Source organism: Hibiscus syriacus, unplaced genomic scaffold (assembly GCF_006381635.1).
Source record: "Hibiscus syriacus cultivar Baekdansim isolate YM2019G1 unplaced genomic scaffold, ASM638163v2 tig00117056_pilon, whole genome shotgun sequence".
NCBI classification, from domain to species: Eukaryota; Viridiplantae; Streptophyta; class Magnoliopsida; order Malvales; family Malvaceae; genus Hibiscus; species Hibiscus syriacus.
In genome coordinates, this window is record NW_024063539.1 from 7,946,300 (window position 1) to 7,963,193 (window position 16,894).

The 16,894-nt window shown below is 35.7% G+C and overlaps 3 protein-coding genes and 1 pseudogene across 3 annotated transcripts; 2 read left to right on the plus strand and 2 right to left on the minus strand.

Moving 5' to 3' along the window:
* The first annotated feature begins 946 nt into the window (after positions 1–946).
* Positions 947–3,349, plus strand: LOC120198565 (glycerol-3-phosphate 2-O-acyltransferase 6-like). Its single transcript, XM_039199876.1, has 2 exons — positions 947–1,602; positions 2,368–3,349. Exons 1-2 carry the CDS (start codon positions 979–981, stop codon positions 3,253–3,255), a joined length of 1,512 nt encoding a protein of 503 aa, XP_039055807.1. The 5' UTR covers positions 947–978; the 3' UTR covers positions 3,256–3,349.
* Positions 3,350–4,331: 982 nt separating this feature from the next.
* On the plus strand, positions 4,332–7,574 carry LOC120198502 (annotated as a pseudogene).
* A 584-nt stretch (positions 7,575–8,158) lies between these two features.
* LOC120198503 (josephin-like protein) lies at positions 8,159–8,557 on the minus strand. Its single transcript, XM_039199824.1, has one exon. The coding sequence runs from the start codon at positions 8,555–8,557 to the stop codon at positions 8,159–8,161; it is 399 nt and encodes a 132-aa protein (XP_039055755.1).
* Positions 8,558–14,433: 5,876 nt separating this feature from the next.
* On the minus strand, positions 14,434–15,927 carry LOC120198387 (BAHD acyltransferase DCR-like). Its single transcript, XM_039199739.1, has one exon. The coding sequence runs from the start codon at positions 15,847–15,849 to the stop codon at positions 14,470–14,472; it is 1,380 nt and encodes a 459-aa protein (XP_039055670.1). The 5' UTR covers positions 15,850–15,927; the 3' UTR covers positions 14,434–14,469.
* Positions 15,928–16,894: the final 967 nt, after the last annotated feature.

The following is a 16,894-nucleotide window of genomic DNA, read 5'->3' on the forward strand; positions in this document are numbered from 1 at the left end:
AATACTACTACATCATTAATATAGTACATGTGAATTACTACAAATTAGTTGACCTTTATTCCTATATGTAATGGGGTAAGGAGAGGTAGATAGTAGGCTACCCCCAACACCAGGTTGAGAGCAGCTTCCGTGGGAGACCTCCGAAATATGAAATGCCCTCCGTGGGACTCGATCCCATGACCTCAAGATTAAGAACATTGCGCTCTACCAACTGAGCTGGACGATCATTTCTACATATGAATTACTACGTCAACATATATTGCAACCTTTATAGGGTCATTAAATCATAATGGAATTTGTTCAATTTATCTCAAAATATCGAGGTTCAATTTAGTTTAAATAAAAAGATATGAGGCAAATAAAAAATTTGTTAGGATCGAGGGATTTATGTTCATACAATAAGCATATAGATGTTTACAATGTGATCATTACATTTTGAATATGTTACAAATCATAATCGGTTTGGAATTAATGCCTAAACTAATAATTAAGCTAACAGAAGGACTCGACTAATATGACGTTTGTATTTCAAAAATTAATTAAAAAGTTTTGAAATTGAGGATCAATTTGAATTTGAAGTCATAATTTGAGGACTAATCCAAGTATTTTCTTATAGGCTTTTTACTGGAATTGGAGCCGAAAGTGAAGCTTCGGTGAAGCGGCTGTGGGCGGCGTCCATGAACTAAAAAAAAGGCTCATTGAATGAAATTGTAGATATATCGGTATCTGACTTCCAACTACTCCGACCTCAAGATTATGATATGGAATATGTCAATCACTGTTTAAACTAATAGGTTATTTTAATTAGAAATTATTGCCTTTCCTTTTCCATCAAAGTCTCAACTACATTTATATAATTTTTCATGCTATATAAAGCCTAACAAATAGCTTCAACAAGATCATTATCGAATCCCCATTTGCCATCTTTCTCCTTCTCTTCACAACTAACCATAAAAGTTTCTTAGCTCTTCCATAATCATGGGGGCTCACCGTCGTTTCGATCCGATCTCGAAATGTAGCAGCGAGGGTAGATCGAATCAGACGGTGGCTGCGGATTTAGACGGAACCCTTCTCGTATCACGAAGTGCTTTCCCTTATTTCATGCTGGTTGCACTCGAGGCCGGTAGCTTTGTTAGAGCACTTGTACTCTTGACATCCGTTCCATTCGTGTACTTTACCTACTTGTTCATCTCCGAATCCGTGGCCATTAGTACCTTCATTTTCATCGCCTTTGCCGGGCTGAAAATTCGAGACATCGAGCTCGTCTCGAGGTCGGTCTTGCCCAAGTTTTATTCGGAGGATGTTCATCCAGAGACATGGAGAGTTTACAGCTCCTTTGGGAAAAGATACATTGTCACAGCAAATCCTAGGATCATGGTGGAACCTTTTGCCAAGACATTTTTAGGAGCTGACAAGGTTATTGGAACCGAGCTGCAGGTGACGAAATCGGGCAGGGCGACCGGTTTTGCCGTTAAACCCGGTGTTCTGGTCGGAGAACACAAAAGTGCTGCCGTCTTAAAAGAATTCGGCTCCAAGTTGCCGGATTTGGATTTGGGCCTGGGAGACCGAGAAACTGACCATGATTTCATGTCATTATGCAAGGTTCATCCCTTTCCTTTAAGTACTGCCATGAATCCATGATTGAACTTTACAAATTGTTGCTTACCTTAATACAGGTTCTAATACAGATTCCTTAAACATAAGATTATGTTTGGTCTTGCAATATGGTTGGTGATAGCGTTTATGATTTAATACTGATTTGCTTGATATGTCTCCTTTGTCTCTCCCCTGCATTAAATTGCTTTTGCCTTTTTTCTATTACAAAATTTATATTTCAATGGTCCACAAGTTTCCTACTCATAATTTTAATGATTACACCTATAAAAATGTTTAATAATTTTAAAAAGAGTATCCATAAGGCAACCTAGTGATTAAGGGGAGTATTGTTTTCCCTATAAATTTTGGATTTAAATAATTATGTTTACATAATGTATATTATAAATGATATCTTATAATTACCCTAAAGACTTTGAGGGAAAAAAAAACTTTGAACACAATATTATTTGGAGGGACCGTCATAAACCTTATTTTTAATTTCATACTTATTAACACAACTTTTTCGTGCCCTAACCACTCTTTTGCACCTCTAGTTTTTATACAGATCAAGATTCTCGTGATGTTGAATGGATTTTATTTATTTATTTTCTTAAATTTGGTGTTGTTGCTTGCATGGAAAGTCTTACATGAAAGTAACATGTAGCCCATAAATATAGTAACCCTACTTGAATTAACTATGTTTTGTAATAAAAAGAAGAAAAATTACCATATGCTTCGAATTTTTACATTGATTCTTGTTGGTATGTGCAGGAAGGATACATGGTGCCAAGAACCAAATGTGATCCATTACCAAGGAACAAGCTTCCAAGCCCTGTTATATTCCATGAAGGTCGCCTTGTCCAAAGGCCTACACCATTGGCTGCCCTCTTGACCTTCCTATGGCTTCCCATAGGCTTCATCCTCTCCCTACTCCGGGTTTACACCAACATCCCGCTGCCGGAGCGAATTGCTCGGTACAATTACAAGCTCTTAGGGATCAAATTGATTGTTAAGGGTACACCACCACCACCACCCGGGAAAGGCCAGAGTGGAGTCCTCTTTGTTTGTAACCATAGAACGGTGTTGGACCCTGTTGTGACAGCGGTTGCCTTAGGCCGAAAAATCAGTTGTGTTACTTACAGCATTAGCAAATTCACTGAGATCATTTCGCCAATTCGGGCTGTTGCGTTATCGAGGGAAAGAGAGAAAGATGCGGCCAACATCAAGCGCATTCTCGAGGAAGGTGATTTGGTTTTATGTCCCGAAGGGACAACTTGCAGGGAACCTTTCCTGCTAAGATTCAGTGCTCTGTTTGCTGAACTCACCGACAGAATTGTACCGGTCGCAATCAACACGAAACAATCAGTCTTCCACGGGACAACGGTCAGGGGTCACAAGATGTTGGATCCTTATTTCGTGTTCATGAACCCGATGCCTACTTACGAGATCACCTTCTTGAACCAGCTGCCTACAGAACTCACTTGCAAAGGTGGAAAATCAGCCATTGAAGTTGCAAACTACATCCAAAGGGTGCTCGCCGGAACATTAGGATTCGAGTGCACGAACTTGACTAGGAAAGACAAGTACGCTATGCTTGCGGGAACCGACGGTCGGGTTCCATCCAAGAAGGAAAAAGATCAGGAAAAGGAAAAGGCTTAATCAAAAAAAGAAGATAATTTACATTAGTTTGGCTATTGTTTTGCATTGTATTAAAAACTGTCTTACAAATAAAAATAGATTGTAATGCTAATTATGAGGGGAAATAACAACCATGTATATTTTGGTACTATTTTTTATACAAACAAATCTTTAATGTGGCCAGTGCCTATCTTTCTGCATCTTCTTCGTTCTTCTCTGATTTCATTTTCTTGTTCACCCAAGAATTTTTCTGACTCAAATGTCAAGGAATAACAAGCAACAATTTGGTGAAATTGCAGGACATGCAACTGCTGACTTGTTGTGTAGCTCTGTACCATGAATGTCTCCAAAATTAGCTCACAAATGATATGATTTAAATTCATTCAGAATTTACATAACGATATAAAGGCAGAGAAAAATACTAGACAATTCATTGGGTTGACCTAAATTTGAGTGGTCCATTCCTAACAAATGAGGACCAATCCCTATTTCCACACCATTGAATAGAAACAGCTGGATTGGCCTCATAGATCAAATTATATACATATTCATGCATTAATAATGAACGTAACGTGGCTATGACAGAGAGAGAATTGAAGTTGCAGTTACTCACAACGCTGGCGTGCTTATGTTAGCTACACTGTCGAGCAGTCCCACATCTGCTGCAGCTCTTAAATTCGCTCTCTTTAATTGCATGAACTCAACATCTTTCTGTATATTTGTCTCGGTAAAAATCAGAAAGTTTGCTGCTAATCGTTGGAAAATGTATAACTGTAAAAAATACTGGTTAGCTGTTACAATTACATAAAAGGGTTATTGTTTAATATATAATTTGATTCAAGGTTAAATATACATGAATTTTCTCTAGAATTATATTTTTCAATAATTGATTATAGATTATTAAGAAAAGAGAAGAAGAAAAGTACATAAATGAGGCCCGTCAAATTTGTACTAGCATTTAAGGACACTCTGCCTCAATATCAGATCTTTTCATATTACTTAAATCAAACTGAGAGTTGTAAAGTGATTTTTCTGTTTGGTATTTTGTTTCTGTTTCCAGGGGTTGAAGCATTTATTTAAAATTACCACAAGAAGAAATGGAAGAGATTGAAGAAAACGAAGTCCATTGGATCATTTTTCTTTCACGGCCCAATTATCTTCTTTTGGGTACGTAGTTTTCGCCTTTTGCGTTCAGCCCCAGTTTTCTTCTTGATTGTCCGGTTAGGCGGTAACCCCGTTTTACTGTAAAGCCCTCGACCTCGGCGGTAGGGTTTTAAAGCTACAGCTTAGAAACCCCCATACTCCTCCGTGCACTTAGATTGGAAAATAACGGGAAAAGCTTCCAGGGATTAGAGGGTGAGTGTTTTTGGGGGGATTTTAATATCTTTGTTGGAATTTTGGGTGATTTTGCAACTTATATAACAAGGGTAAACTGTTTGATCTTCAGGATATTTACTATAGGAAAGCGAAAGAAGAAGGTTGGCGTGCTCGAAGTGCTTTTAAGCTTTTTCAGATTGACGAAGAATTCAACAGCTTTCAAGGTCAGTTTCTCAAATATGTGTATATACATTCATACATTTCTATCCATTGGTTTGATTCTGATTTGATTTGATCTGATTTGTAGGAGTAAAGCGCGTGGTAGATCTATGTGCTGCCCCAGGTAGCTGGAGTCTGGTTTTGAGCCGCAAATTGTATCTTCCCGCTAAGCAGTCGCCTGCTTCAAAGTAAGTTCTTTTTCTGCTTTTTTTTTTTTTGTTGGTATTCATTTGCATAGTTCATGCGTTCGGAGTCCATTTCTTTGCCTAGGATTAAGGAGATATGCCAAAGCATACACCTTGTAGTTTGGTCTTGCCTGCTCATTCTTTTTGCATAAAAAAATTTATTTGCTGGTACCATTTTCCTTGAACTTTTTCATAATTTGCAGGGATGGTGAGCTTCCTCTTATTGTCGCCATCGATTTGCAGCCAATGGCTCCAATTGAAGGTGTAATCCAAGTGCAGGGCGATATAACTAATGCCCGGACTGCTGAAATGGTGAGGATTTCATTTTTTTTAATTGAATTGTTTTTAATCTGTCTTCTAGTTTATGATAATAAGAAGTTTTGGATAGTCACATTAGGAGATTCCCTGAAAGCCAAAAGTACTTTGGGACCGAGAGCCAATGATTATAGGCAATATTCTTTGCTTCAGTGGAATGTTTGCATGTTGTTTTGATGTTGAATCTTAATTATTAGCTTTCCACATAGGTCCAATATTCTGTTGATAGTTACATGAAAAATGGAATCCTTGATCCATTTTTATAATCTGTGATGTATGTGCTTGTTCCTATCATCATGAGGGTGTTAGAAAATGTGAATGGTGGATGTACATGATTTACGTTTTGGAGCTATGGTTTAATTTGTTTTACCTTATGTTGTTCATTGAGCTAGTGTATGTGCCATCGATATCTTTTCTTTTTTATTCAAGTCATTTGCAGGTAATTAGACATTTTGATGGCTGTGAGGCTGACCTTGTGTGTGATGGTGCTCCTGATGGTAAAACAATATTTACAGTTTCTAACCTAGCCTATGGTCTACAACATTGTAGCTGTTACTTTTTCCCCCCCTTAAGCTTCTTAAGCTTGTTTTATTCTCTCTGGATTTTCAGTTCCTGTCTTCATGAAATGGATGAATTTGTTCAGTCCCAACCCATACTTGCAGTAAGTGTTCTAATTCCTCTTATGTTGATCTGCTTCTATAACGTGAAACTCAGTTTTTGAATAATTCTGGGCATTTGGTGTGCATGGATGGAATTGAGATAATGTATTATTTAGTTCGAATCAGTGAATGATGGAATCCATAAAAATAATTCAACAATCCCTGGAAGGAATTCCAGGTTCCCTATGAGAATTTAGAAATCGAAGCTTTGATTGAGAAAGAAATCTAGAATGGAATGATGCTGAGTACCGATTCATTAGCAAAAAGCCTTCTGATAGGGGATCAAATCGGTTTTCCTTGGAGATGGAAAATTTGCCGACCAGGTTTTATCAAATCCTGCCGTTTATGAAACTTAAATAACATAGTTCTACTGTATTTTGCATCTTATTCTTCCTTTCCTTTTTTTCACCAAATTTGCCAGCCGGTGTACATGATTTTGTTTTTTAATCCAGGGTTTAACAATTGTTACTCGTATAACAAGGTGGAAAATTTATTGCAAAAATATTTCGTGGAAAAGATACAAGTCTTCTGTACTGCCAGGTAAGTTAATTCTAAAAACTCTCAATTGTAGTATCTAAGTATGTAAGATATAAAGCTTATTACAATAACCCAATCCTTTTTTGCTTCTTCATTGCAGCTGAATTATTTTTCCCCGTAGTGACTTTTGCAAAACCAAAAAGCAGCAGAAACTCTAGCATAGGTAAGGGTAACATGCATAGAAATACATGTAGTATCGATGGCAACTCACCTTTTTTACTTTTCAAATATATATATACACATACATATATAATGGTTGTATTATCTTTATAATCTTCTAACCTTTTCTTTCATACATTTTTATTAAATTGTTGCGGAGCAACATAGTTTTTCTCCTTTAGCCATTGGCTCGTTCATTCCAATGGGAACCTGTGAAATGCTTTATATTGCCATGTTTAAGCTGGGGCAGCTATACATTACACGCTATATCTAGTGTTTACTTCCTTTCGTTTCCCCCTTTGGATTTATTGATTCATAACAATTTCTAAACAACTTGACGTTAACCAGAAAGTGGCTAAAACAAGTCTTATTTCTATTACAGAGGCATTTGCAGCTTGTGAGAATTATTCACCTCCTGAAGGATTCAATCCAAAAGACTTGCATCGCCTCTTGGATATGGTGGGCAGTCCCTCAGGTGTTGATGATCTAGGTAAGTGGACATCATAGTTACTAAGAATCTCGTTCCCTACTTGAGATTTTGTGAACAGAATTCAGTTTCCTTTATCCAGTTGTCAGATTGCAGTAGTGGATGGTTAGAGGGGCCGAATAAGGTTTATATACCATTTTTAGCTTGTAAGGACTAAGTGGATATGACTCTGATCGTTCATATCCACTGCCGAAAGTCGCTGATAGAACTTACCAGAGTTTGGATCCTGTCCAGCCCCCACCCCATTGCTCCTCCCTATAAGAGAGCTCTCGAAATGAAGAAAGCTTCCAGTCATGGCATCCGAGACCGAGACCTTGAAAAGCCTTCTTCGGATTCTTAAGAAAATGGTGTTTTTAAAGGAGAAACAATGATTACCGTTCTTGATTTCCATGAAGAAAAAAAAGTAGTGTCCTCTCATAATGCCATCTGTCCCTCAAACTATGAGTCAGTCTTTGTTTCAAACAATGATCAATTGTATTTTGTAAGGAATTATCATTGAACTAAACCCATGGTATATTCTAAGAGTTATTCATGTTATGAAACTATAAGAATTTATTGAACAATGTTTAGATTCAAATAACTGTAATAAATGAGGTTTATAATTTATTGGAGTTTGGGATTAGGTGTTTAAGGTTTAAGATTTAAGGTCTAGGGTTTAGAGTTTAAGGTTTATAGGATTTAGGGTTTAAATTAAATAAATTAAATTCTCTAACATTAACGGAATATTATTGAAAATTTTAAAAACTAATACTAAACTAATGTTAATGTTCTATTGGAAGAGAGTAAAATTAAATGAAAAGAAAGAAATGGACTTCCTTAATTTGTTAATATATCAGAAGTGGTGGGGCATATATAGGGACATGGAGTGGGAAGGAATTCTATTCTTGAATGGTTCATTTTCATGAAAATTTACGGTCGCAAATTTGTTTATGATTTCTCAATCATCTAATGAATGGATATGCATGTGTTTCACTACATCTAATGTTGGAAACTAAACGAATCCCTTTTGTTTCCCCTTTGATTTTCAGTTGTTTTACTCAAATCTCCTAGCAAGAACATGTAGAAACCGAGTTTGATCTCGACAAAGATGAAGAAGAATTCAAGAACTCGATGCAATCTTCTATAGCTTCAGCACGATGAGACTCAACAGATTCCGTCAGTGACCGAGACCTGGACAGCTTGGAACCAGAAACCTTGCGCGAAGAAGAGTTCCCTCTAATGGATACGAAGCGCAAGGCCCCGGCGACTTTAGCTCCAACATGTCTCAAAAAGGTTGCTGGTGAAAATCTCGAGCTTTCGACAACCCTGAACGTGAAAATCCCAACAACCCTTCTTTTGTTACCTCTCGTCGTCGTGCTGCTGCTGCCTCCATGCTTGAGAAACATCGTCGGCCTTTCACCGATGTGGGGGCTGAAACTCACTCGCTTGCTCGTTCTTCTAGACATGATTGACTCAAGAAACGGAGAATATAAAAGAAAAAAAGGATGTCTGGAATGTAATGTAAAGAAGGGGCAGTTGGTAAGGGTTTTAGAGGGAATTTATTGATGAATTGTTATCAATAAAGTGAAAAGGAAAACGGGCAAGGGATAGGATAGGATTTATGTCATTGAAATGAGTAATTGGCAGGGGAATTAATTTTTTGGGTGTGACCGTATTAATGGTCATAGATATTGCCCTCAAGGGCCTAATTACTAACCCCATGGGCTAAACCAAAAAAACTCACCTTTTCAACATAGCATTCCAAAATTTTCACATGTATGAGCCATGCATCTGGTGCATTCCAATGTATAATTGCTGTTTAAATCCACTAATTATTGATACCCAAAACTCCCCATCGCACTCGGGATGTCACTATTACAAGCCATATACGAGAAAACAAAAGGGTTACATTTGCAGGTATTGGTGAAGAATAAAGAGAGTACGTAGCAGGTAGCAAGGGGAACACAAGGAGACAAGCACTGAGCGTTGCTTTTGAGGTGGTGTTAAGGGCTTACTCTTTTTTTCTTCTCTTTTGATGGTCATTTCTTGTTGCTGGAAATGAAATTGGTAGTGTGATGCCCTCTTTGAAGAGGAAAAAAAGAAGAAGAGGGAAATGTATTTGAATATATTAATAGGACTAGGAGTGTGTTGTTTTGCGTGAATATGAGGGAAAACCAGCCATCCCAATTCAATGTTTGCCTGCTGAGGAAAAGGTCCCAGTTCTCAGTTTTGCATCTCTATTGGACTGCATTCCTGGTCAAGTCATCAAACACGTCATTGCTTAATAAAGCTGCTTTCAATGCAGAGCAAAATAAAAGCCAAAGCAGCTAAAGCCAGTCAGAGTCTTAGAGAATATACATATTTTAACTTTCTAGTTTATGATAACTATAATCACTTGACCCGATTTTTGGGATATTATAATTCTTTTCTCAAAAAATTTCGTCCTCGAATTTAAAGAAATATCATATACGAAGAGGAGTGGAAATTGTTTCCTCATGTCCTCATCTCTTTCCCAAGTAGCTTCCTCTTCTATTCTATGGTTTTCCCAAAGTTCTTTAATTAGAGAAATCTTCTGGTTACGCAGTTCTTTGCTTTCTCGAGCCAAGATCCGCACTAGTTCTTTCTCGCAAGTCAGATCTGGTCGGATCTCTATTTCCTCTGTTGTGATAACATGGGATGTATCTGATTGGTACCTTCTAAGCATCGATACGTGAAAGACATCGTGGATCTTGTCTATATTCGGAGGCAAAACTAATTGATATGTTACTGGTCCGACCCTTTTTAAAATCTCATAAGGTCCAATGAGTCTCGGACTCAATTTTTCCTTTACACCCAAATCTCAATACTTTTTTCCAAGATGATACATTCAAAAACACCTTGTCTCCCACTTGAAAGTCAATTTCTTTTCTTTTGAAATCAACATAAGACTTTTGGTCGATCGTAGGTTATCTTTAGATTATCCCGAATAACTATCACTTTTTCTTTCATCAAATCAGGGCCAACTAGGTTTCGATCTTTTAGTTCAAACTAATTTAAGGGTGTTTGACAGTTCCTCACGTACAAAGCTTCATACGGAGCAAAATAAAGGTGCTTTCAATGCAGAGCAAAATAAAAGCCAAAGCAGCAAAAGCCAGTCAGAGTCTCAGAGAATATACATATTTTAACTTTCTGGTTTATGATGTAAGAAGGTGGTTAAGGGAATTAACACCGGAATGAGAGGTTGTGTTAATATAAAATTTTACTTCTCTTAGTAAAATTTTATAAATTTATCGTTATTTAAAATTTTATAAAATTATTTTTTCTTAATATAAAATTTTACATACTGATACAACAATTTCAAAGTAATAATTGCAGTTGAAATCAATATTGGAATTTCAGCTCCATAAAGAAAATGTTTGCCGTGAGTTTCATGGTGATATGAACCATAAGTTGACAGTCCACAGTAACTCATAAAGCTTTGCTTGGATTTGGGATGAGTGGGTGTGGATCCAATTCAGCAGTAGACGTTTCCCTGTTTTCACTCATAAATACCTTGTCCCTCTTGGGTGGAAGATTGGCTCTATAATAGCATAGGCAATGACCTTACTTTTGGACCCTTTAACTAGGATTACCCCCACAAGCTGCTTCAAAAGAGCTGTGCTTGGCCCAATGGAATTTTGGACTAACAAATCAACTGAATTAAACTTAATATCGACTGTTTTTGAATATTTTAAATTATTATATATTTTAATTTTTTTTTATTAATAATCTATTTTTTTTAAATTATATAATTTTTTCATTCTTAAAATTTTAGAAGTTCGTCCACTTTAACATAAAATTATGCTTATCCCTATTTTCACATGCAATTGAGATCGCCTTTTTTGTTTTCATTTTACAATGTTAAGCTCAATTAGAGTCAATTGTTTTGTCTATTAATAAAGTTAATTGGGTTAATTAAAAGAAAAAAAAGTTAAGCTAACTATTGGCATGCAAGTAGGGATGGGTGTGGGACCCGAACCTGACGGGTTCCGACCCGACCGGATCTGATCGAGTTGGTTTTTTTTTAAAAAATCGGGTTCAGGTCGGGATCGGGTTTAGGGTGAAAAATATCCGACTCGAAAAAAATATAATTTTACCTTATATATTTAGGAATAATTATAATAATACCCCTCTATATATTATTTTTTTCAATTAAGTCACTATTTTTATTGAATAAAAATATTTTTTTATTATTTCAGATCAAGTCGGGTTTTTAAGTTATATATCAGGTCGGGTGAAAACTTATTTTGGTCGAGTTGGGTCGGGTCTCAAGTGGAGGACTCATTATTCTCGAGTCGGGTCTGGTGGACCAAAAACCCGACCCATGCCCATCCCTACATGTAAGGGTCTTGCATCTTATAATCTAATTCTCCTCCAAAACTTGAATCAATGAACCGTCAAGACTAACTAACTTAAAAGTATATTGTTATCAATAAATATATATTATATTAAAAATACATTTAATTAAATAATTATTTTAATATTTTTAGTATTTTAGTTTCTAGCATTTTGTTTTAGGGTAAAAAAATCATAACATTTAGTTAAATAATTATTTTAGTTATTATTTTTTTATAAAGCATTTTAATCATTAATATTTCATTTTAAACTCATCAATTAGAGCATTGATTATTTATTTACGAACGATTTTTATCCACAAATAGACATATATGACACAAAATAAATAAAATGTTCTAAAAATAAAAATAAAAATTTAATTAGATTTTAAAATCAAACTTGAGAACTTTTTGTCATTACGCCAAATAAATACTGGTGGGGCATTAAAGGTTAAAGCACGCTCATTTGACTTAATTGCATGGCTGGAAGTTTTAGAATCCCACAACCACAATCTAGATTGACAAATGCTTCCACTATTATCTTTCTTAAAGTATTCAATGCAACTTGATCATTTAAAATCAAAATTCACAAATAAATGTGTTTATTCGTGACAATAAAAGTGGATTAAAGTTATCTATTAGTCCCTATATTATAAAATAAAGTACAGATTTAATTTAATAATTTTATTCTCTAATTTTTAATTTTAATTTTTAATTTTTCATTCGGAATTTAAATAATAAAATGAGATTTGTTAAGTTCAATCCATCTTATGGTTCTTGTATGAAGCTCGAGTTTAAATTTTAAATTTTATTTTTCAATTTAATCACTCTCCTCTAAATCTTTGCAACATAATAATATTGTACTTATATGTCAAAAATAAAATTTTAAAAATTGAAAATAAGGTAAACTATATAAATGGTCACTAAAGTATGAGTAATTCTTTTTGTATAATGAGAAAATTGACCTTAACATCTGCACAAATGGTTACGTTAATCTATATTCTTTTTCGACAGCATTTTAGTTTTAATATTTCAATTTTTTTTTCAAAAAAATTATGTTTGATAAAAATTATTAGTTAACTAACTATCACCACGTATAATTACATGTCATTTTCATATGTGTTTAATTATTGATGTGACATGTGATAATTTATTAAAATAATGATGTGACACATATCATGTCATCAAAATAATAATGTGACATGTATTGTATTCATAAAGTGATGACATGACATATATCACTTAATAGATGACATAATATATGTCATCGCATAAAAAAGAACGATATAATATATATCACGTCATTTAAAGTGATGATGTAATATGTATTCTGTCACCAATTAAGTACATATAAAAATATCATGTTGATAACATATGTTGATAATTAGTCAACTAATAGTTTCTATCCAACATGAAATATTTTGACCAAAAATTAAAATGTTAAATGATAAAATGTTAAAAAAAGAATTGAGCCATAATGACTGTTTGAATAAACGTTAGGAGTTAATTTTTTATTATATTTTTCTTAACATTAAAATTTTAAAAATAATAAAATGGATATCATTTTATAATAAATTAATTACTTAACAGCTAATCAAATTATTGCAATAATAAAAATATGATGTGACACGTTTGATTAATTAAGTTAATACAATTTGCTGACATTGACACCATGTGACCAGTCATTTTGACTCCCACTTAGAAAACATTAATCTCTTTCTTTTCAGACTAATAAATGCCATCTTCCGTTTCCTTAGTTGAAGGATAATATGCTAAAGAACGCCCGAAGAAGATCCTTCATCAATATCATCATCATCCATAATCTCAACATCCCTTAACTCCTTCAAATTATAATAATTATTCTTGCTTTTAATTTTCCTCCATTTTATTCCCAGTTACCGAGGATGACCGTTTTTTAATGTGAGAAAGCTGCCATGGTGGCCGGATATGAAGAACAGCTGGTGACGGGAGTGTGTGAATAAATGATGAACAGTTGAATGTTTGTTAGAGATTTGTTAAGATGAATATTGAGAGAGAAATATTAAATGTGTATTTTGAATTGTAGGAAGTTGCAATACATGGGTTAAAGTCTAATTTCAACTACTGGGTTTATATAACCCAAATCCATAACCAACCAACTATTAACAAATCTAACTAATTAACTAATTACAATTGACTCAATCTTATACTCTAAAATTCACCCTGGTTCTTCAAGTTCTTGATCTTCTTTGTAGTTGATTCTTGAATAAGAGATACAAACGAATTGTTGCAGTAAGGTGCTGATTCTCAACCAAGAAATGGAAAGAGTTGGTTCTTGATACAGAAATAAACTTTCTCTTCACTTAAAAGATCCATCCGTTTGAGACTTAACAACACATATACAAGGTTTTTGTTGGGGTTTTGACAGAGGACTCATATTGAAAAGGAAGGAAATAAGTTTTTAGGGTGAAAAGAATGGGAAAATGAAGGACGTCATTTCCTTCTCACCTTCAAAATCATTTTTTGATTCTTCAAATGTGACTGATCAAATGGTGTTAATTGAGTTGTTCAAATGTGTTACAATTTATGCAACTATAGTAACACAATGATCAATTGATTGATTTATTATAAAATAATAACGTTAATAATTGTTTTATTATTTTTTAAAATTTTACTGTTGAAAAAAAGGAAATTTGCTCATATTTAAGTAACATTTATATAGTTTACCCTTAAAAAAATAGGGAGAAAAACCATAATAGGATGGGGATTGACAAGGGACTTCGAGAAGAAAAGTGAAAGAAAAACTTTCTATTAATTTCGTCACGTGGAAAAGGGAAGCTTTCGCCTACAATACCAACATACCAACTAGTGGGGCAAAGCAGCCAAAACATTACCGTTTTAGCTCTTATGATTTTTACACGAAATCAAAACCGTCCAAACATCATCCCGTCATTTGGATTGCAGTTTAACAGCTAGGATATTTCAACAACAAAAAAATAAATAAATTATTCTCCTTCGTGAGTTGCATCACAGACAAAAGTGTAAACTCAGTTCACTAACTCCATCTCTGATACGTACTGCATAATCTCGGCGTCGTTCTCGAGACCCGCCATTGTTTCCGGCGCCAATACCACCTCCAAGTCAACGCTTCCATTTTCTTCCCTCCCGGGAAAAGCTGAGATCTTCCCATCAAACTTGTTGGCCCTACCACTCCTCACCGCCAAAGGTTTGCACCATCCGAAATCATTGTTAAACATCGGAAACCGAGGCGAACTTCCCATGGTGATCGAACCTCCGTCTGCGTTTCCCAACGGAAACAACCTCGGCTGCCGTTCCCAATCCTCCACACCGTGACGTACGGTTTCGTTATCGTGCGCCACCACGCTTTTGTGAAGCAGATTGGCGCTCCAGCTCAAGTCCTTAGCCAACAATTCACCCGCCGGAGCATAATTCGGAATACTCTGAATCGCGTTCCCGAAGTAGTACGGATTGAGCTTTGGGTCCAACCTGTGCCGGCAATTCACTGCCATCCTAAACGTTGTCGTTTTGATCGGCTCCAGTTTCCTCGCTCGTGTCACCGACCTCCAAAGCTGAGCGCAAAGAGATTGGAAAGATGAAATCTCGGTATTACTGCTAGCGGATTTCCAGTTGTCATTGCTGAGCTTCCCTAAAACTTCTGAATTTGTTTGTTTCGTTAACAAACAACCGCAGTTAGCTCTGTATTTAAGCTTTAAAATCGCTTCTCTGCTGAAATGAAAGATCCTCTCCCTTAATGGTTCGTCGCCGGAGAAAGTAACGGTGGGTCCTCCGGGAGGGAATTTAAGCACAGCTTGAGAATTAAATACTGTTTCACGACAGAAATCGGGGGTCTTCGATATTTTCGAAGCTCCTTTAGTGATCTCAGCGAAGGTGTTGAAAAAGTGCCAGAACGAAGTCCCATCGGTCACGGCGTGGTTCACCGAGCACCCAATAAAAACCCCATCGACCAACTCCGTCACCTGAACCGCAGCTAACGGCTTGAAGTGACCGGAGTAACTAAGCGTCTTGTCAAAAGTGAAGAACTCCTTGACGCAATCGGGAACATCACCGGGGCACAAAATGTCGCTGACGGAAAGCGTAGGGGATTTCACCACGAGAAAATCAATGCCGGCGTCATTGCAGTCGATGTGCACGTGGCCTTCGGGCTCGGTTATCAGCCGACCGGCCAAAGGAGGGAAGTAAGAGAGAGTAGTAGAAAGAGATTGCTGAAGAAAAACCACAAGGTCGTCGAAGGAGAAAGGAGGAGCCGTCAGCAAAACACCCTTTTGAATGTAATGACAAGACAGCATGGGGATATCCGAAACCGAGAGCTTCAATGTTTCGACATGAGGTTTCTTGTCTGGGAAAATCATGCAGTTGGAAACCAGATTAGCTAAAGAAGAAGGCATGGTAATTGCTGAAATTAAAAAAAGAAGTTTTTTTTTCAAGAACAGAAGTGGAGTGAGGAAAATGGACGAGGGGAATGAGTTTATATAGGGAAATGGGTTCATGAACTTGGTGTGTAGTTTGGTGGGGGTTGGTTGTTTATTTGTGCTGTATCCTCAGTATAATCCATTACTTATTGTTTATTTGCTTATAATTTTCTGGAACAGAAACAGATGATGAACAGAGAGGAACGTACGTGGCAAGAGAGCAGGGAACTTTGGAACAGGTTGATGAAATTCACGTTAAAGTTTGAGCTATGGCACTTGTAAAATATCCAGTTCCTGAAGTTCATGGAAAATCAGATTCAGATCCTGTGTGAAAAAAGCTGCTGTTTTTCTCGTGACTTGCCTCCATAACGTGAGGATTCAGAAACACAACCAGTTTCCTAGGATGTTCTTTCACAAGGTGATAATGTTTATCCACCCTCTGTTAAGTTTGTTAAGCAAACTCTGGTTCTTTCTATTACAGCCTAGTCTTGGATTTATTAATAACCGCCATCTTGTCTTGTATTTACACTTACTAGTGATTAAGTACTGACATCTCTGATTAAAAACCATTTAAGTACTCCTTAATTATTAAAATCAATCATTTTGTCGGTTAGAGATTTAGTTAAATATTTATTTATTTATTTTCAAAATATCATACTCCTCCCATGTTCTGCCCCGTTAATTTTTTTTATAATTTTGAAATTATTTGATTTAAAATATTTTATTAAAAACGTCAATAAATAATAATACTAAATTTTTTTATTTTTTTATATTTCATTCTTTTACTATTATCAAAATAGATTTGTCAAACCTATCACTCATTTTTCGAGATAATCTTTCTTATTTTCCTTTTTTATATGACTTGAAATATAATCGAATTTATTTATTAAAACTATATGCTTAGCCTGTACAAAACAAAAATAGCAAGACGCGCGGACTACATACTACAAAAATAGCAAAACGGACTACATACTACAACAACAATTCTGAGTTGGGATCAAGATAAAGGAAAAAGGAATTT

What these genes read in the sequence shown, in the direction of transcription:
- LOC120198503 (XM_039199824.1), bottom strand. Translation starts at nt 8,557, where the DNA reads ATGTCTAGAAGAACGAGCAAGCGAGTGAGTTTCAGCCCCCACATCGGT.
- LOC120198565 (XM_039199876.1), top strand. Translation starts at nt 979, where the DNA reads ATGGGGGCTCACCGTCGTTTCGATCCGATCTCGAAATGTAGCAGCGAG. An exon ending in ATTTCATGTCATTATGCAAG is followed by an intron (nt 1,603 to 2,367) that starts GTTCATCCCTTT and finishes TGGTATGTGCAG; the next exon opens with GAAGGATACATGGTGCCAAG.
- LOC120198387 (XM_039199739.1), bottom strand. Translation starts at nt 15,849, where the DNA reads ATGCCTTCTTCTTTAGCTAATCTGGTTTCCAACTGCATGATTTTCCCA.